At 40.1% G+C, this 22,556-nt stretch overlaps 4 protein-coding genes, 1 long non-coding RNA gene and 1 pseudogene across 8 annotated transcripts in view; 3 read left to right on the top strand and 3 right to left on the bottom strand.

Moving 5' to 3' along the window:
- The window catches only part of LOC146454419 (uncharacterized), a 241,301-nt gene that overhangs the window by 87,703 nt on the left and 131,042 nt on the right, over nt 1-22,556 (bottom strand). The window lies entirely within an intron of this gene.
- On the bottom strand, nt 168-16,562 carry LOC146454422 (mitochondrial inner membrane protein Mpv17-like). 3 transcript variants are annotated; one of them, XM_085095566.1, is made up of 2 exons: nt 15,534-16,562; nt 168-3,413 (listed from the first exon to the last, which is right to left on the bottom strand). In XM_085095566.1, the coding sequence occupies exons 1-2, from the start codon at nt 15,613-15,615 to the stop codon at nt 2,926-2,928; spliced, it is 570 nt and encodes a 189-aa protein (XP_084951692.1). In that variant the 5' UTR covers nt 15,616-16,562; the 3' UTR covers nt 168-2,925. The 3 variants fall into 3 exon arrangements, 1 of the variants encoding a protein (XP_084951692.1); XR_014859278.1 differs by lacking the exon at nt 15,534-16,562 and adding an exon at nt 7,009-7,035 and having other exon boundaries at nt 3,276-3,413; XR_014859277.1 differs by lacking the exon at nt 15,534-16,562 and adding an exon at nt 7,047-7,202 and having other exon boundaries at nt 3,298-3,413.
- On the top strand, nt 5,361-6,903 carry LOC146454425 (uncharacterized). The gene has a single exon (XM_085095550.1). It carries the CDS (start codon nt 5,373-5,375, stop codon nt 6,819-6,821), a length of 1,449 nt encoding a protein of 482 aa, XP_084951676.1. The 5' UTR covers nt 5,361-5,372; the 3' UTR covers nt 6,822-6,903.
- LOC146454424 (uncharacterized) lies at nt 8,688-9,740 on the top strand. Its single transcript, XR_014859282.1, has 2 exons — nt 8,688-8,893; nt 9,248-9,740. It is a non-coding gene; the product is annotated as an uncharacterized LOC146454424 (long non-coding RNA).
- LOC146454423 (uncharacterized protein KIAA1958-like) lies at nt 11,293-13,069 on the top strand. Its single transcript, XM_085095552.1, has one exon. The coding sequence runs from the start codon at nt 11,490-11,492 to the stop codon at nt 12,837-12,839; it is 1,350 nt and encodes a 449-aa protein (XP_084951678.1). The 5' UTR covers nt 11,293-11,489; the 3' UTR covers nt 12,840-13,069.
- LOC146454421 (mitochondrial inner membrane protein Mpv17 pseudogene) lies at nt 19,585-20,089 on the bottom strand (annotated as a pseudogene).

Raw genomic sequence — 22,556 nt, 5'->3', positions numbered from 1 at the left:
AAAACCTGCGTGGATCAAAATATGGATGGGATTGTTGAATGAATCAAACAACTGAAAAATAGAGGTTACCCATGAGACTAAGCATTCACGTATTGACGTCACAGCCTAACTATCCCCAGTCTCCCATCTTGCATGGTATTGCACCCAATGGGAAGTAAAATTTGATGCTTTTATACGCCTCAAACTAGCCTCCCTCGCAGCCGTTCTGTCTCATCACGCAACGCTCCTGTGGGGAGGAGTGTTGCGTGACGAGACATGCAGAACAACTGCAAGGGAGACTAGCCTCAAACATGAAGAAGAGAAATTGATAAGTTTTTTTTTTTCCAATTTTTATACGAGAACAACATTACCATTTGATCAAGCAGACAAAAAAAAATATGTCAATACACTTTAAGGTAGTACCCACAAAAATAATTAAAGACGAAATTTAGTTGGTGACAGATATCCGATAGTCCTGTTTCGAATTCACCAAGACCGCTTGTTAAAAAGACAAGAGATGCATTTATACAGGGTTAGCCTCAATCTGAAGTAAAATATTCACGAATACCAGTGAGAAGATGAACTTTTCACAACTCTGTTTATAATGTTTTATTTTAGGATCCAGCACTTTCCTGTTAACATTTGTGAATATTTTGCTTCAGGTTGAGGCTTACCCTGTATTAATGCATTTTTTGTCTTTTTACCCAGCGGTCTTGGTGAATTCAAAACTGGACTATTCTTCATACAACATCACTGTTAAAGGGGAATTATTATCCAAATTTGATGTCATTTAAAAACCCCAAAATGTTTGTCTGTCAACAGAAACAAAACAAAAAACATAATAACAATAATTATCTAGGTTTGTTACAAATTATTATCCCAGTGCAAGAAAACTCTTGATTAGTGCCTGTGGCCAGAGACAGAGTAGGTCGGAATGGATTGAAACCTGAAAGATGTTAGGCTAACGTTTTTCAAGTTCTCGCACTTTTCCTTGCAAAATGCACTAAAAAAGTTGGCTGTTCCTTTCAAGAATTGAGTTGATTTCTCTCCTCTCATTGTTCTATAATTATTTTGTAGCTAAGTGAAGGTCTTAATACACCATTTTCAAAAGAAAAGTTAAAGTTAAAAAGAAAACCCTTGACACTTCCCCTTTCAATCAAATATATGGAGAACAAGAATAAAGACAAATGATAAGCATACAGTGTAGATTAAACTTCTTACAGCTGTTACCAATAACATGCAACCTACATCAATGTACAATGTATCGCCTTCAAAAGAGTTGGGTAAACTAAGTTGTTTTTTGGTGTATGCCAATCATTTAAATTCTGATAAGATTACAAGGCAACAGAACCAAGAAATTGACAATTTTATCTGCTGAGAGATGGTAAACTTTATCAACGTTGATTTCCAAGCCATTTTATCTAAAAGATAGGGCATCATTTTCAGGATATTGTATTTTTGAATGAAAACAATCAGAATCTTGCAAAACCAACAATGCATGCTATCGATCGTGAGTTAGAAAATGATCACATGCAGTGAAATTCAAAAATGCCTTTTCTTTTCTTTTGATCTAGCTAGGAAATCAATTTAAATAAAGTTTTACCTATTCTTAGCAAAGTAAAATTCTTAGTTTTTTGCTCTTGTATCTTGTCAATGGCTTCCCTTTGATTGACATCCACCAAAAATAAAAATGCAACTTTATGCGACTCTTTTGAAGGTCGTACATGTGAGTTGCGTGTTAATTGGTAACCAAGTCTGCTACATGAGAAAACGGTAGAGGATAGTGAAAAGAATAAGTACATGTATATTGATCATGTGACTTATGGCTGTGCCTAGTTTTGCTACTGCGCATATGTTCTGCACATCTGAAGATACTCGGGTTTCCAAGGGTGCTGCCTACTAATACAGGGATATTTTTGGGCGGTTTAAAACTAGGTGAAGAAAGCAGAACTCGGCAAGTGCTCTTGGTATCTAAAAAGAAAATTGGGGGTAATCATGCATTTTTAGATAATAAAGCTTTAATTTGGAAGAAAACTGCCAGACATTGCTTTGTATTTTACAGCTTTTTAGAATAAATGTTGCTTAATTATCCCTAAAAATGTGTGGTTACCCCCTATTTTCTTTTTGGATTCTAATAGCTCTTGCTAAGATCTGCTTTTCTTGCATAGTCATAAACCATGCAAAAATACTTCAGTATTAGTATGCACCATCCTTAAAGGGATACTTCAGGTTACTGGCTACATTAACAGTCCTTTTCTAATTAGTCAAAGCAAGCGGAGTAAAGTCTACATTGTATCTGGAAAGGCACTACTGGAGGTCTGCTTGGAAATCTTCTCAGATAATGAAACTGCAAAGTTGGGGACTGTTTACATGAAGGAAGGAAGATCCTAAGAGTAGAAAGATCCTCAGTGGCGAAACAACTGTTTTTTTTTTTTTTGTTTTTTTTTTTTTGGTTTACAAGCAGAAATTTTGGTCAGGGTGCTTACCACATGGGGAGAAAAGAAAGACAAAATTGTTGCCCTTTAGAAGCTGAATGCCCTACCACCACCATGTTTGTTTTCCTTGTCCCTAGTAAAGGAACTTCCAAGTGAAGGTACATGTGTACATGTAGTTTACTTTGTGCTAGGGTCTTCCTATCTCTCAGCTAGGATTTAAGAGGAAGACCTTGATTCGAAAGATCCAAGCACTAACACCAAGTACAACCTTTTGCATGTAGACTGAATACAGAAAACATGGCGCTAGAATGATCCGCTTTCTAGGATCTTCCCAGTGCTAGGATCTTCCGCCCTCCACGTAAATAGCCTTACCTAAACAAAGGGTTAAATGAGCAGTAAACGGCACTGTACGTTATGGTACATTTCTGTACATCATGGCTTATTTTTTCGTGATTCTCCATGATAGAAAAGTCAATCAAGGGTTGACTGACTGAGCAAAGTTGAGGCAATTTTAGCTCAAAGGTTTCTGAATCAAGTCCTCACACACTGGCTTATTAGCCATCCAAGACAAATACGCATTCCAAAATATTGCCACTAACTGGACAACAGCGACGCGGTGCTGAATTGGAACCAAAGTAAAGTTAAGAGTTTGTGTCAGAGGCCATATCTTGTAGTTTGTAACCAAAGTCTCCACGTAGCGTTCCTGAAGCATCTTCTTAATTTCATCCGGCCTTTTCCCAGCGAGTGTCTCCGTGACGCCAAAAAAGAAGCATATCATAACAGGAGCAAAGAGGCTTTGATCTAAGAGCATTTTTTTGAAGCCCGCAGTTTTAGCTGCACCAGGCACAATCCTGTCAAGGAATAGATACCATGTTCTAAGGACAGGAGCAATAATCAAGCCCATAACACCCATACGAGCAGTTCGGACAAAATCATGGTCAGTTCCTTTGTGTTCAACAAGCTGCTGAGTGACAACATCACCAGTGGCTACAAGGACACCTAATGTACAAGGGCAGAACATTTCAGTTAGAGAATGGAGTATAAGTTAAGTAACAACATAATATACTCAGTACAGAATATTGCAGCTGTAATCTGAGTTTTTCTCTTTTCACATTAGAAGTTATTTTGTAATAAAAATATTATAGTCTGTACATGTACCACTCATTACTCATTTGAGGGGGGTAATTGTAAAACGAGCACAAGTGATGACGAAAGTTCTCCGAATAAATATGCTCTAGATAATTATAAGCCAAGGCCAACGTCTCAGAAATGTAGTTTAATGGTTATTTTGTGCTTTGAGGGCTCGAATTCCATGGAAGCTCAATATGATTTACAGTCTGTACTCCTAAAACCTGAATCAACACATGGAAGATTTCTTTCATTCTCTTTTTGCCAAATAAAAAAAATCAACTACACATCTGGGCTTTGTTTCTTGAGTTTTAAGCAAAATTTCATAAGTCAATTCATCCAATTCAACCTAGACTTGCCACAAGTCGACCTCTAGAGTCTCACAGTAGAAAAGACGATAGGAGCAAGCTTTTTAGGCTGCGAAGCGGCTGAGCGAGCAACTAAGGCGCAAGAGGTCGACTTGTCCTGCTTGAAGGGTGCCAAAATGGCGAGCGGCGTGACTTGCATTTGGAAGAAGAGCTTCAGTTATCGCTTTCGCAATCGATCCCATGTTGGAATTTCAACTGCAAGTCATGTTTCGTAGCTCATAATTACTTTTGAATGACAACTTTATCCCCGAGGGTCTCAAGGATCTACTCTGATTGGTCTAAGCGTAGCGACCTGTTTTTGGGTCGAAATTTGCGGCAATCATGTATGAAAAGTCCTTCGTTTTGCGCCATATTGAATAAGAGGAAGGACTTTTTCAAAAGTCTAAATTCAACCCTTTTGGTGACAACATAAATATGGGACAGTACTACAGTACATTGTATGTTTTTGGCATGATAACTGATGTAGAACAAATAGTGTTAGATTGTGCCCTTCATTTCGAAAACCTTTTATAAACCACGATCGAAATCCTCCAATCAACAACAGCCTAACAGAGGATCGAAATGCACCAATCAACACAAACCAAGGTGCTACTTATACTTTCATGCAATCAGTCGACACCATCACCTGATGAAGACTAGCAGTATAGCGGTCGAAACGTCGCGATCCACATCTTTGTGACTCAATCGTGAGACAAACGATTAACTCATCTATCATTTTAAACCACGATGACAAACACCTTTCATAAAATTGGCCTGAAATATGGGCGCACAGCCCTAAGGTTGATTCGTTGACACGCGCGTTGCTCACGCAAGCTCGCGCGATATGTTAACCACCTCACCTTTCTCATAAGGTGCGTAAGGAACCACGTTGTTCCTAGAGACCTTCGGGTCCGTTCGCCAGTTCCAACCAAAGGCAGTCACAGAGTAGCCGAACTAGCATCCTTGAGATTGTTAAGAGAGAGAATCAGACTACAGTGTAGCTCAGAGGGCTAAGGGAAATGTGATGCAAGATAGCCACTCTACAGCGAAGAGTATAACAGCCTCTCTTTCGCCTAAAGATGCTTCTGAGATACATGTACTTGAAAAGATCAGTTGCAACACAAAACGACTGTTTAATAAGACCAGTGACAGATAGAAACGAAAGTTCGATAACCTGTTGATCGAGAAACAGTCTTCTGTTTCAACGACAAGAACACCTCATGTTGACAGAACACCTCAAGTTGACAAATCCAAATGGGTTATCAACTTATCCTCCAGGTCCTTAAGCAATGCTGAGGTATCTTTACTACAGAAAGGGTTAAATTTTGCTGTAACACCTACAAGCATCCCAGCCACTGAGACAGTTGCCAAGGTTGAATCTGCAATAAGACCACTTGACGCAGAACAGGCAGACACTGTCAGGAGAAACGTAAACTCTATCCTCCAGAGGGCTAAGCCTCCTGAACCTAATATCACCAGGGAGATGAAACAAGCTCTCAAAGGTTCAACAGAGGATAAGAACATCATGATTCTCCCGGCAGACAAAGGTCGTGCCAGTGTAGTGCTAGACAAAAACACCTATGACGATAAACTGAAAACACTGATTGAGAAGGGTCCATTCCGACTTTATAATAAAGACCCAACGGACCGTTTGAGCCGAAAGTTGACTGAAAAGCTTCTGAACCTGAAGCGAGGTGGGCACCTGACAGAGTCCGTATGTAATAAGATCAGGCCCAAACATAAGCAACCACCTAGAATCTATGGCCTTCCTAAGATACACAAGGTAAATACACCACTGAGACCTATAGTTTCTTGTGTGAACACCTTTGCTTATGATCTGTCTTCCTACCTAGCCGATGTGTTATCTCCCTTAACAGGCAAATCAGAGTATACAGTTAACAACTCAGCTCATTTCGTGTCCACTATCAACGGTGAGAGGGTACTAGAGAGCGAGATCATGGTGTCTTTTGACGTAGAATCACTGTTCACAAACGTACCTATCGAAGGCGCCGTACAGGCCGCGTTACGGAAACTAGAAGCTGACCCGTGTCTCGCTAACCGCACAACTTTAACACCTGCACAGATTGCGGACCTCTTGGATTTCGTTCTAAGATCCACATACTTTCAGTATGATGGATTAATTTATGAGCAACAAGAGGGAGCAGTTATCTCGCAAGAAAAGAAACACCTCTCATCAGTTCTTGTTTCTAACGGTTATCCATTTTCGTTTGTCAAAAACATTACGAAAACAAAGAAACAAACAGCCACAAAAGAACCAGCGCCTGAAATTAAATCTACTGCGGTGCTACCATACGTCAAAGGGTTATCAGAGGCTTTTCGCCGTTGCCTACAACAGCAAGGCATACGGACAGTTTTCAGATCTGACACAACACTTAGATCACACCTAGCGCGACCTAAGGACACTGTCGACCCTGCAAAACAAGACGGAGTAGTCTACAAGATTCCCTGTGAGTGTGGCAAGGTCTATATTGGAGAGACGGGAAGATCTATGCATGAAAGGATTAAGGAACACGATAGAGACATGCGGCTTGCTCGAACCCAATCCTCCGCCGTTTCAGAACACAGCAATGCGACGGGCCACTATCCCCTCTGGGATGAGGTTAAGTTTATTGACCGAGACCCACATTGGTACACCCGTAGGGTTAAAGAGGCCATTCACATAAGACTTCACCCTGACAACATCAATAAGGATAATGGAATTGAAATTCCAGAAGCGTGGATGCCCACGATCAAACAACACAGCAGCCGATCGGTACCAAGGCGGACGGCCGAGGGAACAATTTCTAGTCTGAACGACGAGGATCGAAATCCTCCAATCAACAACAGCCTAAGAGAGGATCGAAACGCGCCAATCAACACAAACCAAGGTGCTACTTATACTGTCACGCAACCAGTCGACACCATCGCCTGATGAAGACTAGCAGTATAGCGGTCGAAACGTTGCGATCCACATCTTTGTGACTCAATCGTGAGACAAACGATTAACTCATCTATCATTTAAACCACGATGACAAACACCTTTCATAATACTGTATAAACCATTTCTCATTTGGCATACAGACAGGTTATTGTATCCGAAACACAGTTCATAAATTTACATTCTCATTTAAGGGTTTGAATTTGTCCAACAATTTACATTCTCATTTAAGGGTTTGAATTTGTCCAACAAGCTTATGACTTTAGCCTGAGAACTAAACCAACTGAGGTGATGCTTGAACTAATTTTTCTTCTTCTCTTTTTAAAGCTAAACAAAACTTTCTAACACTACAAATTTGTGGGCCAAAGTAGTAAGTTCTTTGGAACTCCAAAGGTCAAATCATCACTTACACTTGCTTCCACCCGGTTCTTCAATTGATACATTTTCTTGCAGTTTCACACAGTCTCATTGTACTTGAACTCATTATTAGCCAAGTTGGTGCTACAGTATTTGCTTAAAATTGACAATCACTTTAGGGTCGTGGGTTCAAATCCCATCTGGGACTCGGATTTTTTTTCCCGAGTCTTCGTTTCTCCCTTATCCACTTAACCCTTTAATCCCTAAGAGTGTCAATTGGCACATAATGCCATACCTCTGTCAATATTTGACAGATCTCTATGAATTTTTGACACCAAGATGGTCTTCTGAAGATCTACTCATTAAAAGGATGAAAACTTAACCCCCTCCCATATGTGATATGGTTGACCACCCCCATAACTTTTCAACTTTTTTCCTCTAGAAGTTGTGGGTCTTAAAACATCTCTCACATTGATGAACATGTTGAGAGCTGCAAAATAAGCTATAGTTCAGGGGTATAACTAATATACAGAAACCTTGAGACGTTTTTGAACTTTTAAATTTTTACGTTTTAAGGCCATTTATCTCAAAACCATAATTTTTCTCATTCATAATTATATCAGTTATGAAATATACTCATGAGTAGCTTTAAAATGGTATATCATACATGGGCACTGAGTTTGTAGTCCTGGATCTAAAGAAAATGTCGTTTTGCCTTAGGGGTTAAAGGGTTAATATCTTATTGTTGTTGTTTGTCCTTTAGTACAATCACTTTATGACTGTGTTTATTAATCAATGAGTACTAATCAGGAAAGACAGCATGCATGCATACCTAGAGGATACATGTACCAGGCTAATATTTTTGCAGGTACCACTTCAGGTAAGTATTTCCAGTTTTGCTTTACCCCTTCGGAAGCACATCCTGGATATTCAGAAACAGTGTTGTAGCAGTTGTAGTGAGGGCTCAATGTCAAACCATAGCTCAACAACCAAGGATGTGGTAACTCTCCAGTCTTCAGTCATAACTTACGCTTGAACAGTGAATCAATTTACGCTGAATAAAGTTCAGCGTCTGAATCAATTCAGCTGGGATAAATCAATTTAGGTAGGCCTAAACTCAAATTTTATGTAGTTTATGCGAAATATGGCTGAATTAAGTTCAGCTTCTGAATCAGTTCATCTGGGATTAATTAAGCTGGGCAGGCCTAAATTTCAAATTTGCTGTGGCTCATGTGAAGTGCATGTACAGCTGAATTAAGTTCAGCATGTGAATCAATTCAGCTGGGATAAATTATAGCGTAAGTTGGGTGGATCTAAATTGAAATTTGATGTGGCTCGTGTCAAGTATGGCATCTGAACCAGGTGTTATGCGCCAATCAAATCGAAACTTCAACATCCCCCCACCCCCCCCCCCCCCCTGCAAACTCCAGGCATTTGACTATTTTCTGTGTCCCGGGAGTCAGGAATTTGACGAGTAAGGCCTTCCCAGGGGTGGGGAATTTGACCTTTGCTTGGGTGGGGTGCAGTGGTGGTTGGACACGGTCCGAAAAGCATCATGGTAGCAGTAATTGGCCAATCACATCACCGTATTCTTTCACCAGCGTTTTCATGAAGGATCTTCACGCGAATAATTCCTTCGTGTTATTTACTGTTTTATTCACCGTGAAGACGGCTTTTCTTCCAAATTAAAGGATTCAACAAGTGACGAGGTATGTAGGTGACCAGTGATTGTATTTTCTCATAATTTCCTTGATTATTGTCGTCAATATTCGACTTCCTCGCAAGCTTGTCCAATATGGCGGCTTTTCTCCACGTGCAATGATCAATGAACGCGTTTGCTTTTTGACGCTATATCGTCAGGGTTCCAAGAAAAAAAATTACACCATTTGCTTTATGGAGAGTTACTCTTGGATTTTAAGGCATCGCACCCCATCGCACCTCTCACCGTTTTTCTGCTATGTGTGTTTAAAGTTTGGCAATTGTGAGGAGCAAACAATGAGCGAGTCACGATGTAACATAAAGATTTATTGTGACGTTTTCCTTTTTGCTTGTTTTGTCTCTAGATTTACAACTAAAGCTAAAGTGAAAGCTATAGCCAGCTGTTCAAAATGACTTGCTATTTCAACTCAGGACAAAAATGTTGAGGCTTCAGGGCTATGGACTGTTGGTAGATGTCACCTTAAATATCAGAAATATTATTATCACAAGCACAGATCCACAGAAAAAATAATAACTAAAAAGGGGAAACACTTGACTTAGTTCCATAAAGAATCAGTTGTGCAGAAATTACATTCTACTTATACTTTTAAAGTATATCTTGCATGCCTGAGCTGTATACACTCTATGCATTAACTGACTGTATATATTTCCATATATTCCCATACAAAAAAATATTTAGTCACTTCAGGCATGTATTTTACATCAAAAGTCAGGCATATATGAAATCTCTAGTGATGATTTCCCTTATTACCTCTGTGCTTATTGTATAAATATATATTGTGTAAAATTGTATATAATTTGTGTTGTTAATAAAAGAGATTGACAGCTGATTTGTAAGATGACCTTCAAAGTAGATGTATGTATATTTTATCTCAATTGCACTTGACTGTTGTCAGTGGCTGAAATCTCTGGTATGCTCTGCAAACTATGTCAAGTCATCCACCTTCACATTGGTGTACAATATATACTTCCATGTAAACAGGCCCTTAGTTTATGAGTGGGGGGCATGCCTTGTGAGCAGAGTTCCCCTCAATTTGTATTTCAATATTTCTCCAATCCAATTACATAATTATTGGATATGTTGTAGATTTAAAGTGACAAGTACATGTAAAGGAGAGGGGGACATCTGGTGTGATTATAATACTGCCCCCCTTTGCCAAGTTTGATCTTAATAATATTGTACTTGACTATTGTCAGTGGCTGAAATCTCTGGTATGCTCTGCAAACTATGTCGAGTCATCCACCTTCAAATTGGTGTACAAAATACACTTCGATGTAAACAGGCCCTTAGTTTATGAGTGGGGGGCATGCCTTGTGAGCAGAGTTCCCCTCAATTTGTATTTCAATATTTCTCCAAATATCCAGTTACATAATTATTTGATCATATGTTGTAGATTTTAAGTGACAAGTACATGTAAAGGAGAGGGGGGCATCTGGTGTGACTTTAATACTGTGCCCCTTTGCCAAGTTTGATCTCAGTTGTAATTAACTGTTGTCAGTGGCTGAAATCTCTGATTTGCTCTGCAAACTATGTCGAGTCATCCACCTTCACATTGGTGTACAAGATACACTTCGATGTAAGCAGGCCCGTAGTTTATGAGTTAAGTGGGGGGCATGCCTTAGTTGTGAGCAGAGTTTCCCATGCAAAGGAGAGGAGGACATCTAGTGTGACTTTAATACTGTGCCCGTTTGCCAAGTATTAATTACACGTGCAATATGTGCAGCAGTTTTCATTATTAATATGATTGTTATTATTAAAATAACATAAAAACATAGATTTGATAGTTGGTAGCCTGTCTTGTTATACTGAACTAAAAATCTTCCAAGATCAAAGAGGATATTGCTCACAGGTTTTTTGGAGCTTTTCATAAGGCTGAACCATTGTAGTAATGGGAAAGGGGGGGGGGGGGGGGGGGCAAAACTTTTGTTAAGTCAATATTTTTATATTGTGTGCTATCATAGTATGTTAGACTATGGGAACGAGTAATCACTTTGGAGCAGCTATTTGTACTTACTCTGAATTTTTATTGTTCATTTGTGATTCCTTACCACCTTACTATTTGGCTTTCACACTCTCTATGTTTGAGGATACTAATGTACATAATCTCCATAAAATTGTTTTGTGTATTGATGTTTGTATTAAAAGGCCTTATTTTCTTTTAAATATATAAAAGAGGGAGCATGCACCTCGCCTTGATCCAATACACTGTCTTTCATACAAAGTAAAGGTCTGCCCAGTAAAGGAAAATAAAGTATTTGGCAATGTTTACAAGGTTTTTTTTACTTACTTCATTCAAAATCAATTTGATGTTTTCATTTCCCTCATGCAACACGTGATGTAATAAAACAATTCTTGAAGAACTTATTTTATTATATATGTACTGAGATTTACTGCAAAATGAATATGTCAAATAAAAATGATGCGTTGCAGAGTACAAGCAATCTGATTGGTTGTACGATTTTTCTCACTAGTGAAAAATACCGTATGACCAACCACAAGCCACAGACGAAAGTTTTCACTAGTGACAAAAATCGTATCGGTTTTTCCGCCTTTCACTGACGGCGTCACAAGGCAAAAGGAAAGCCATGGCGTCTTCTTCGAGCAATTCAAGGTTTGCAGATATAACTTCAGTAGAGGAATTTATTGAAGGACAAGAAAACGAAAACACCAGGAAGAAAACTGAACAGAATGTTGCTTTGCTTAAGGAATTTTTGAGGCTAAAAGACGAGTCAAGGCCTGTAGAAGAAATTCCGCCACACGAACTGAGTTCATTCATCAGCGAATTTATCATAACAGTAAGAAAGAAAGAAAACAACGAAGATTACGAACCCACTTCCTTGCGTGCTATGATGGCCAGTTTTGAACGGTATTTAAAGAAGAAGAATTACGGCTACAGCATTATGAGAGACGTCGAGTTTGAAAAAGCACGAACGGCATTAAAATCAAAACAAAGAGATCTCAAGAAGAAAGGCAAAGGCGATAAACCAAACGCTTCAGTTCCCCTCACAGAAGACGACATAAAACTGCTGTATGACAAAGGATTGTTAGGAAAGTCAACTCCTGAGGCTCTACTAAATACAGTTTGGTTCAACAACACAGTCTATTTCGGTCTCCGTGGTTGTAAGGAACACAGAGACATGTGTTGGGGCGATGTGCAACTACGCCAAACTACAAATGGCGAGGAATTTTTAGAGTATACTGAGAGACAAACTAAGACTCGAACCGGAGAAAATCCCAGAGATGTCAGGCAAATAAAACCGAAGATGTTTTCGGTTCAGGGAAGCGAAAGAGATCCAGTCACTGTTTACAAATTCTACGCGGAGAAAAGGCCGTCGGAAATGAAAGACAACGCGCCATTTTATCTAGCAGTAAATAACTGTAAAAAACAAGATTCTTCTAAACCATGGTTTAAAAAGTCAGCCGTTGGCGTGAACAAGCTGAATTCGTTAATGAAAAAAATGGCAGAAAAAGCCGGGCTGGGGCCCAATGTAAAGAACCACAGCGGTCGCAAAACAATGATCCAAACTTTAACAAACAACGACATCCCAGCGACAGATATTATTCAACTGTCAGGACATAAAAATCTTCAAAGTGTGACAAATTATTCTGTAGTTTCTGAAAAACAGCAAGTAAAAATGTCTCGTACTTTAAGTGAACTGATGTCCGGGAATGTGCATAGCTTAGAGAAAACTAATTCATCTCAAGTTGGAGAATGCTCCACTGATCCTTCAGCTAGCTCGGCGGTTCGCTCGGCGGCAGATCATCACCAACAAGCGATGTCGCTTTTCACGGGCGCTGTTATTCATGGAGGTCAATTCAGCATTTCTATTAACAGCCTCAATCAATCCCCGAAGTTGGCAATCCAAGAAGTTGAGGCGAAGTCTTATCCAAAGAGGTACAAAAGGCTAAAAGTACTGGATCCTAACTCTGATTAGAATGCATGCATTACTATAATTAGTTTTACAAAACAGTCAACTTTTTCAAGTTTTATATAGTTACGGTTTTGAACGGCGATATTTAAAGCTGAAAATTTTCATTGTCATTTAAAGTTAAAGAATCGTTTAAAAGTAGACTTTGTTCCACTTTCTTCAGGTCATTGAATAACTTTAATGTTGATATGAATTTTTGTACGTTCAGTTTGCTCGAATAAAATCATTCGCAACTCGTTGTGGTCTTTGTCTTGATTTCACCGTGCAATTGATAGTTGTTAACATTATTTTGTAATATCTCAGTACATATATAATAAACAAATTACCTCATGGTTGGTTCGCTTGTACGATTTTTATTCACTCGTTGTAAAGAATCACAAACTCACTCGTTCGCTGCGCTCACTCGTTCGTTTGCGATTTTTCACAACTCGTGAATAAAAATCGTACGCACTCACCAACCATGAAGTAATCTCTATATATCAAACATATATTTTAGTGGCTAAAATCTATGACTCTTGCAAGATGAACTTTTGTGAGAGCTTTTTTTTATGTCCCAGTCTCATTAACAACCAGTATACAGAATGATAAAACAAAATTCCTATCCAGCAAATCTGTGAAAATCTTCATTTCCCTACAATCCTTGTTTACCTCATTTCGTGTTATAATATTCGGCTATTTCCACCAGAATAGGATTCCAGTAGTTATGAACTCTGAATATTTCAATGCCACATTTTCGAGCCCGTGATCATACATTATAATTCAAAAGGTACGATTTCATAGAAGGACAACAGGATTGGCTTTACAATTGAATTGTATGGAAGTGGTAATCAGTACATGGAGCAGTTTGGGCTGTACCGGCTTTCGATCGATCGATCGCCGTGTAAAACCAACGTTTTGAGCGTTAAATTAGTCAGTCGATGTGCGCTAACGGTAATCGGAGAAAACTTATCGAATAAATTGCCGAATTAACCGATTTTCTGCCTTTTTGAAGCGAAAATTTGTCATTCCTTGAGGTCCGCACAGCACGAAGGTTTGTTTCAACTGAGGTCGAACCGACAACTCGCCCCAGCATGCTTTGCGGACCGCGTCCAACCACCACTGGGTGGGGTGGGGAAAATTGAACCAGAAGTGTCAGGTTTCAAATGGCTTTTTTTTTCGGACGACGAAGTTGCTAACAGCTATAAACACGTGTTTGGACAAGATGGAAAAGTTTAAAGGAAGAAATATAGCATTTGTGAGCGATTGGATTACAAATAAATGGTCTTCAGAAGTTGTATAGTATTTTTGAAGTGTGTATGAAAAGAAGAGAGTGCTTTTGTCATACTATAGAGTGAATACAATATGGTACGTTTTCACATCTCCATTTCATACATGTACATTTCTGTTAGAGGTAATCAACTGACACTGAACAATTTAACAATGCAATCGTAAACACTCAAGTTGATAGGTATACAGTAACCTCGTTACACAACCTTGGCTCTGCCATGTTTCAGAGTAAGGGCAGCTTAAGACCCGTCTACACGAGCAATTTTTATGTGGCAACTGTATGTGGCAATTTTTATTTGCCCGTGTAGATGGCTCGACAAATATTTGTTGTTAATTTGCGTCAGTAATAATTTTGCTATGGAAAGGCAAAAAGCAAGATGGCTCCATGCTCGATGCACAAATGTTAGGGACTGTAGGGACTGGGTTCTACAGATGACGTTGAAAAAATAACATTTTATGTGGCATCTCGTCTACACAGACAATTTTTTTATCTGACAATTTTTATTTGCCACATAAAAACTAACACATCAGCTTTTCAGCAAATGCAGTAATCACATAAAAATTGGTCACTTCTCACCATCTACACAGGCAAATAAAAATTTCCACATAAAAATTGCCATATAAAAATTGCTCGTGTGGCTTTACACTTGCTGATTGACATCGTCCGACTTAATGAATTTCAAATCATTTTTTAATAGTTTCAATATTAAAGTTGTGTTTTTGTAGTAACTCAAGTCTGGTAAAAACAGGACCATCATATAAAGGGTCACAAAACATGTGTTGGCATGTTTATACACAAGCTTTATTAAAGCTGACAGGAGCTTACAACAATTGTTCTTTAGCAGAGGAATTTGAAAGACAAAATTAATTCGATGATAAGGTGGGGCATTTGAACACCAATTATTTGGTGACAATCTAAAGTTCAAATGCCCCGGGGTTTGCCCGGGAAAGAGGGGGGGGGGGGGGGAAGGTGTTTAAGTTTCTCTGTATTGCACCCCACTGACCATTCATTCTTTGCATCTATCATCTCATTTTTACCATATTTAGACAAACTTAATCACAAATTTATCGATCGTTGCCCAAAAAATTATGGGTGAAAGTAAGCAACAGTGTGATGAGTTGAAAATCACGAGGCCGACAAATGTTCCAAGGTAGGTTTGGGCACTACTGGAACTAACTGATGCATTATACATGTAAGCTTGACAAAATATTAAGTCTAGAACATTTAGATTTTGACGACATTTTTATAATTTACAACAGACCAGTCTTTGATTTGTGTAGAGTTAACGATGGAAATCCCATAAATCTAGCTACGTTTTGTGTACCCTAAAATGGATGTCCACCATTCAACTGAGATTGAGCTTAATTTGAAACCGAAAACCCCACAAGATGACTGAATGCGTGTTTGTTGTTTATAAGGTTTTTCTGTCTTACCTGTTCCGATTGTTTGTGTTTTCCACAGATGTGTAATGAGAAGCTGTTGATATTTTGCCCAAGCTCTTGTAAGGATCCTCATTGTGCGACTTCTACGCAAAAGTTTCGTAATTCACAGTCGTAACGTAACCTGGTTATAAAATGCCCGCCATGTTGGAATTTAGCGACCGGAAGACGGAGAGACACTGGGAACAAGAATGTAATACTAGTTCCCAGGACCACCTCCTGCGAAAACCAGCAGCCGCTCGCAATTCCAAAGAACCCGAGGGCTGCGGGAAAAAGTTTTTTTTTCCCTTTTTTAATCTATATTCATCTGAAATACAAAACACAGTCGCCAAAGTCAGCGAATGCAGGGCTACTTATTTGCACCAGTTAATGAGCTCCTGATAACAGAAGTGCCCATTGCCTTGTTCTTCAAAAGGCTCCGGCAAATGCAAGTGAAATGGACTGAAGAGGCGTCATATTTGCACCACACAGTTTGTAAATCCAATCTCGCATCCAAAGTCCCCAGACTTTTTGGTCAGCAGATGAGCGCCAGGAGAGAGTCACCCTTGGCGCAATCTCGTACCATGGGCCGCCTGTCAGCTATCCTTTCCTTAAAGCCGTTGGCAAGCAGCTCTTCCAGAAGGATTTCACTGATGCCGAAACAAACACGAATGCACATGGCAAGAACCACAGGATTGTGTGGTGTCACAGGTAGCCCAAGCTCTGTGACAGTTAAGATGTTTGTATAAACGTCTCGTTGTAATTTGAGTGTCACGATCTGAGTTACGCAAAGGCGTAAATTATAAGGGTATGTATGGGAATTTACTTGGGTTTTAGGTATCAAGGAGACAAGCTAAGTTCCCATACAAACCCTTACAATTTACGCCATTGCGTGATTCAGATCGTGACACTCAAATTACAACGAGACGTAACAAAGATCCAAACGCTCACAGAGATTGGGCTGCTTGTGCTGGCGTGGCACCAAGTCTCACTCCTGTGTCTCCAAGAACGGGGTTCTATTGGTTTTTTGTACACTAGCCACCCAATAAAAAGACTATCAGAAAGTCACAGGCCACGCAAAATTTGAGACACTAGAAAACTACATGTACAGTGTCAAACTTCCTTTATTTTCAGTAATACTGAAATTGAGCTTTAAAATCACGAATCATGATATTTATATGGAACACTTGTTACAACCCATGCTGTCATTAAATAAAATTATTTATAATAAATAACCAACGAATTAAACTGAGGTTGCAGAATTATTTGAAAGAAGAGAAAAGCTTTCATCAATGGGAATGTAGGTCTTGACAATCTGCGAGCCAGCGAGCCAGCGAGCCATGCGAGGCAGACGTGCGAGGCACTCAGGTTAGCCTAAAAACACTCCGGTTGGCCTAAATAGCACCCAGGTTAGCTTGCTCCCCGTTTAGCTTAATGGTTAGCATTTACGTTGGGGGTTGTCTGTGCCTCGCATGTATGGCTTGCATGGCTCGCATGGTTCGAACGTTTGGCTCGCATGCCTCGCACGTTTGGATCGCTGGCTCGCACATTGGCCACACTCTGGGAATGTCCTACATTCAGTCCAAGATTCAGTCTTTCTGGCTCCTTTTCCCTGATCAGCTATACACATTATGAGACACACAACACTGTCTCTAGTCTCAAGTTTTAAATTAAAAGACATAAATTTAATAAACAGCTGAAACAGGAAAAGAAAAACTTGATATTCCAGCAACCTCGTTCTGGGGTCTCCCCTCTTATACGGCACTTTAAGCGGAGAGAACCCTGGGACCGAGTTTCATCTTCAAGACCTCGCGTTCCTTTCGCTTGACCAATACGGTTGCTCGCTCACTGGTCGAGCTTTTGAGCCATTGTACTTGCTCAGCAACAAAATTCTACACTGATACACAGTCGATTTGTCAATTAAACCATCATGTTCAGTCTCCTATGATCTACAGTCGTTGTCAAATTCTATTGAGATGATTACAACATTAATCCCTTTGATTTTGTCTTGTATTGATATTCTAGCAATTTTACTGATTAAGTAACATATTTTCTGTTGCTGTTTGCCGTGTCCCCCATCCCCGGTGCAATGTTGGTCTTCTATATACAATTATGCATAAACCTTCACCGTTGAAAGTCAGTCATTAACTGATTAGGGAGCTTAAGCAACGACGACGGCGACGGCAACGACAACGCCGCAAAACAATAGGTTTAATGCACGTGCGTTTTACATTTTGGAACATTTCTTTGCTGCCTCTGCAAAACAACAACGTGAAATGACCGCATTTCAGGTTTGTGGAGAACGTGAACGTATAACGGTAAAGTTTTCATTTTCTCTTTTAATGCACCTATCAATGTCAAACCGCTGAAGGGGGGGGGGGGGGGGGGCAAAGGCGGGGGATTTGACGTTACAAGTCTGCCTGAGGTAGGGACTTTTGATCATTTGCCGACTCCCGGGGATCGGAACTTTTGACTTCAACCTACCAATGCCATCTTGGATCTCGGCCATCTTGGATGACCGAGAATGACTGGAAACAAGTAGAAGTCGATTGTTGAGCTGTTGCTCTCAATTGGCTGCAAGAGTTGATAGATTTGCAATGTCCGCCGTTGGCGATTTTTCTCTGGATTTGTTTGACAAGCCTTTCTCGTTTAGACTGCCGATACGGCGAGCCTTTGTTTTATCTCTCTGAAGCTTAATTTTTTGTTGTTCAAGGCAGCGGTAGTGAACTTGGTTAAGGCAGAAATAAAACCCTGCTCGGCTTTTTGCTTAACCGCCTGAATGTCTTTTTTAAATTGTTCGTCTGGCGGAATGTTTGCCCGCACGTTGTAACGGAGTGACTTGGGACACGTCTTCTTGTCCAAATGTCTCTTTATTTTTCTTACGGATTCCGCCGTTTTTCTGATTTTGGCTTCCGCTGAGGACGTGACTTCTGCGTCAGCTTTTCGTTTTCGTTTGGCGTCGCTCTGTTTTTCTTCTTCTACGGCTTGTTCTTTTTCAGTTTTGGGAGGCAGTTGGTAGCTTGGTATTTTGTCTGATGAGTCGCTATCCCCGTCATACTCTTTAGAGCATCCAGGTTTTTGGTAATCCAGTTGGATTGTCTTCAAAAGACTTGTGTCCGTGTGTGATACCAAACCATCATCGAAGTTTTCCTCCATTGTAAGTTTCAGAAAACAATGTGAGTTTGCAAGCAAGACCGCGGTTACGTTTCGAATCTTTCGATTCTCGTCAGTTGCTATTTAAAGATTTGTTACGAGGAAAGGTAGAGTGCTATACTCAATTCCGTTCCGCCGGACAGTATGGCAGTTTTTGGTTTTTATAGCCACTAGAGTAGTATGGTAGGATCGAAAATGGTTGATGCTTACTTTTTTTTTTTTTTGACAGACCTATGCATTTTGCTACATAGAGATGGAGAACTTGCACACTTTTGACCATGATTAATTTCCCTGGGGTGGGGCATTTGAACTGAAAAGATGATCGCCTTTGCCCGGCCTCCCCCCCCCCCCCCCCCCCAACAGCTTAACATTGACAGGTGCATAACTTGAACGCCACTCCTACCAATTTGGCTCCTAGATAGTTCGCCATTTTTTTAAACGTTGAGCGAGTTGAAATAATCGAGAAGTAAAACAAATTAAATAAAGATATATTTTCGGGTGACGTTTGCGTTGCTTAAGCTCCCTTTTAAACAAGGGGAAGGGAGGAGACCCAGGGAGGGGTGGTGCCATAGGATAGGGTATTGAGTGATTTGGGACTGAAGTAGGGCATAGATTTTAACCAGTTTGGTCTGAAAGTGTTAAAACGGTATGGATTCTAGGAACCAGGTCTGAAAATAGGTATGAAGTTTCGAGGGTCAGGTTTAGTCTAAAATAGGATCAGGGTCTGGAGAGGTGGGTTACACACCCTACGAAAAATTCCGCGGGGTTCCCCTCTCCCCCGAGGAGGAGAGTGACGTCAAGGTAAAAATGTGGTAATCTTCTCAACAAAATTGACGACGATTGTATTATGGTTTTGGCATCCTGTCACGCATCTGGGCAGGCCTATCGTTGCGTTACTACCAAAAGCCCTAATTTCAAGGTTCTGTGTGCTCTACTGGCTCTAGTTCCTTATGCGATGTCCACGCTAAGTACGTATTCCAGAACAGCGACACAACATTAACCACTAAAGCTCGTAAATGCGCTGGGAACAGGTAAAAGTTCAAGAACTGCACCGCAGGCCAAATCTTGTAGTTCACAACCATGTTGGGATAAAATTCCTCGTAAATCTTATCGCTGATTTGCTTCAATGTCCGACGTTCCACGATTCCAACTGCGCCATAAAATAAAATCAGAAATACTGGGGCTAGAATGCTCTTTTCCACTGTCATTTTTTTCATGGCATTTCCTGGGCTTTTCCGAGCAAAGCGTTTATCTAGTGTCGAGTACCACACGTGAAATATTGGTCCTATGACAACTGACCCAATGGCGGTCATCCGCGCAGTTCTTACCACATCGTGGTCCCGTAGACGAACGTTTTCCACACATTGTTGTGCAATGAAATCTCCCGCGCCGAGAAGGGCCCCTGGGAATAAACATGTAAACAAAATGATGCATTAACAAATCGCACTTATTCCATAACAATACTGATAATTCTATTTACCCTTATTTACTGAGAGAGGGAATGACAACCGGGCAAGTTTCCAACCCCAGCCAAAATAAAATTGCCGGTTATTCGATTGAAACGTTGATCTCACTAGAATTCAACAGCTTCGTACTGGTAATGTACCATTCATTTGAAGGATTTTGGAGCCTGGAACAGGACACAAAACAGTGAATTCCCCGCTTATTCCCTGGTTAACGAGGCAAGGACCGTCATTTCTGGCGTATTCCCCGCCTACCATGTGTGGGGGGGGGGGGGGGGGGGGGATAAAATGGAGTGAATATGAGTGAAACTCCCCGCTTTACCCCGGCCATGCCCGAGGGGGGAAGGGGGAGGGGTTGTCAAATCATTGGTGTATTACTACGGAGATGTATAAATTTATTCCACAATGCAAGCGTGTGTTGGATAATCATCTCATACCCAACAAGCACGAGAATGAAAACAATCACGAGACAGCACAATATGCAATAGTCGCTATTTCTCGGGAATGGTATAATGGCTCATATACCATGGCCGCTAAACCAGTCAAATCCTTAGAACTACGTGATACAATGATCCAGTTTTTACTTGCAGGTAACGGAGGTAAGTTGGAAAAGGATGAAAGTCGGAATCCGGAACCGGAACCGGAATCCTCGGAATGACCATAACTAAAAAAGAATTACTCAAAATAACAAATTGATAAACAAAAACAAAGAAAAACAAAAAAGAGAACAAACGTGCAAAGACTATACGGTTTTTCAATGGGGTGCACTTGGGCAAGTTTGCTGGGCAACCCTCCCTCCCCCCTCCCTCCCTGCAGCATCCCTTCAGAAATAATATGGAAAATGGTCTACCCCTAATACAGTTAATAGCTTTAGGCAAGAATTTGCTTTTGCGAATTTCATAAGCGGCATGATTTTTGTTTTTAATTTACTTGCAGAAGTTTCAGGGAATACAGAGCTTGCTTGGATTGTTATGCACAATTTTTTTTATTCATCACTTTTCACAGGAGAGAATTTTTTTTAGATCTGCCCACCACAACACCCCCCACCAACCCTTGAGGGAAAAAAATTAACATAGTCCTTCCCTAATACAGTTTATAGGGGGGGGGGGGGGGGGGGGGATAAAATGGAGTGAATATGAGTGAAACTCCCCGCTTTACCCCGGCCATGCCCGAGGGGGGAAGGGGGAGGGGTTGTCAAATCATTGGTGTATTACTACGGAGATGTATAAATTTATTCCACAATGCAAGCGTGTGTTGGATAATCATCTCATACCCAACAAGCACGAGAATGAAAACAATCACGAGACAGCACAATATGCAATAGTCGCTATTTCTCGGGAATGGTATAATGGCTCATATACCATGGCCGCTAAACCAGTCAAATCCTTAGAACTACGTGATACAATGATCCAGTTTTTACTTGCAGGTAACGGAGGTAAGTTGGAAAAGGATGAAAGTCGGAATCCGGAACCGGAACCGGAATCCTCGGAATGACCATAACTAAAAAAGAATTACTCAAAATAACAAATTGATAAACAAAAACAAAGAAAAACAAAAAAGAGAACAAACGTGCAAAGACTATACGGTTTTTCAATGGGGTGCACTTGGGCAAGTTTGCTGGGCAACCCTCCCTCCCCCCTCCCTCCCTGCAGCATCCCTTCAGAAATAATATGGAAAATGGTCTACCCCTAATACAGTTAATAGCTTTAGGCAAGAATTTGCTTTTGCGAATTTCATAAGCGGCATGATTTTTGTTTTTAATTTACTTGCAGAAGTTTCAGGGAATACAGAGCTTGCTTGGATTGTTATGCACAATTTTTTTTATTCATCACTTTTCACAGGAGAGAATTTTTTTTAGATCTGCCCACCACAACACCCCCCACCAACCCTTGAGGGAAAAAAATTAACATAGTCCTTCCCTAATACAGTTTATAGCGTTGGCGAGATAAATGAGGCTTAAGGTCACACTACGGCAGTAGTTTCTTTTAAACTGGTCTTGTTTGTTCTCTTTTGTGTTTTTCTTTTTATTTGTTTATTAATATTATTTATTTATTTATTTATTTGTTTTTATTTATTAATTTGTTATTTTTGAATATTTCTTTTTTAATTATAGTCATTCCGAAGATTCCGGTTACGGTTCCGAATTCCGGCATTTTTTATTTTCCAACTTACCGGTATACCGGATACAAAGTCCAACAATTTACGGTAAACGGGAGAAATTATCATGTGATCATGTTTATCCTACATTTGCCGCTCGCTGTTTTTCAAGTTTCTCGGTAAAATTGTGTAGTTTTGCGTTAGTATCAAAGGTCAGAATTATTTTTGCACTATTCTTATCTATGTGCTCGTTTTTCAAGAAAATATTAACGCGGCGAATCTCACGTTTGCCGTTTGCCGTAAACGCGAGTTCACGTGTAAATAA

The sequence above is a fragment of the Pavona decussata genome, unplaced genomic scaffold, assembly GCF_977016875.1.
Source record: "Pavona decussata unplaced genomic scaffold, jaPavDecu1.1 SCAFFOLD_302, whole genome shotgun sequence".
NCBI classification, from domain to species: Eukaryota; Metazoa; Cnidaria; class Anthozoa; order Scleractinia; family Agariciidae; genus Pavona; species Pavona decussata.
Note: the sequence above shows the minus strand (reverse complement) of the source record. Positions and strands in the feature narration are given on the sequence as shown.

Coding starts and splice junctions, on each gene's coding strand:
- LOC146454422 (XM_085095566.1), bottom strand. CDS start 15,615: ATGAGGATCCTTACAAGAGCTTGGGCAAAATATCAACAGCTTCTCATT. Junction 3,414..15,533: donor AACACAAACAATCGGAACAG/GTAAGACAGAAA, acceptor CTTGTACATTAG/GTGTCCTTGTAGCCACTGGT.
- LOC146454423 (XM_085095552.1), top strand. CDS start 11,490: ATGGCGTCTTCTTCGAGCAATTCAAGGTTTGCAGATATAACTTCAGTA.
- LOC146454425 (XM_085095550.1), top strand. CDS start 5,373: ATGAAACAAGCTCTCAAAGGTTCAACAGAGGATAAGAACATCATGATT.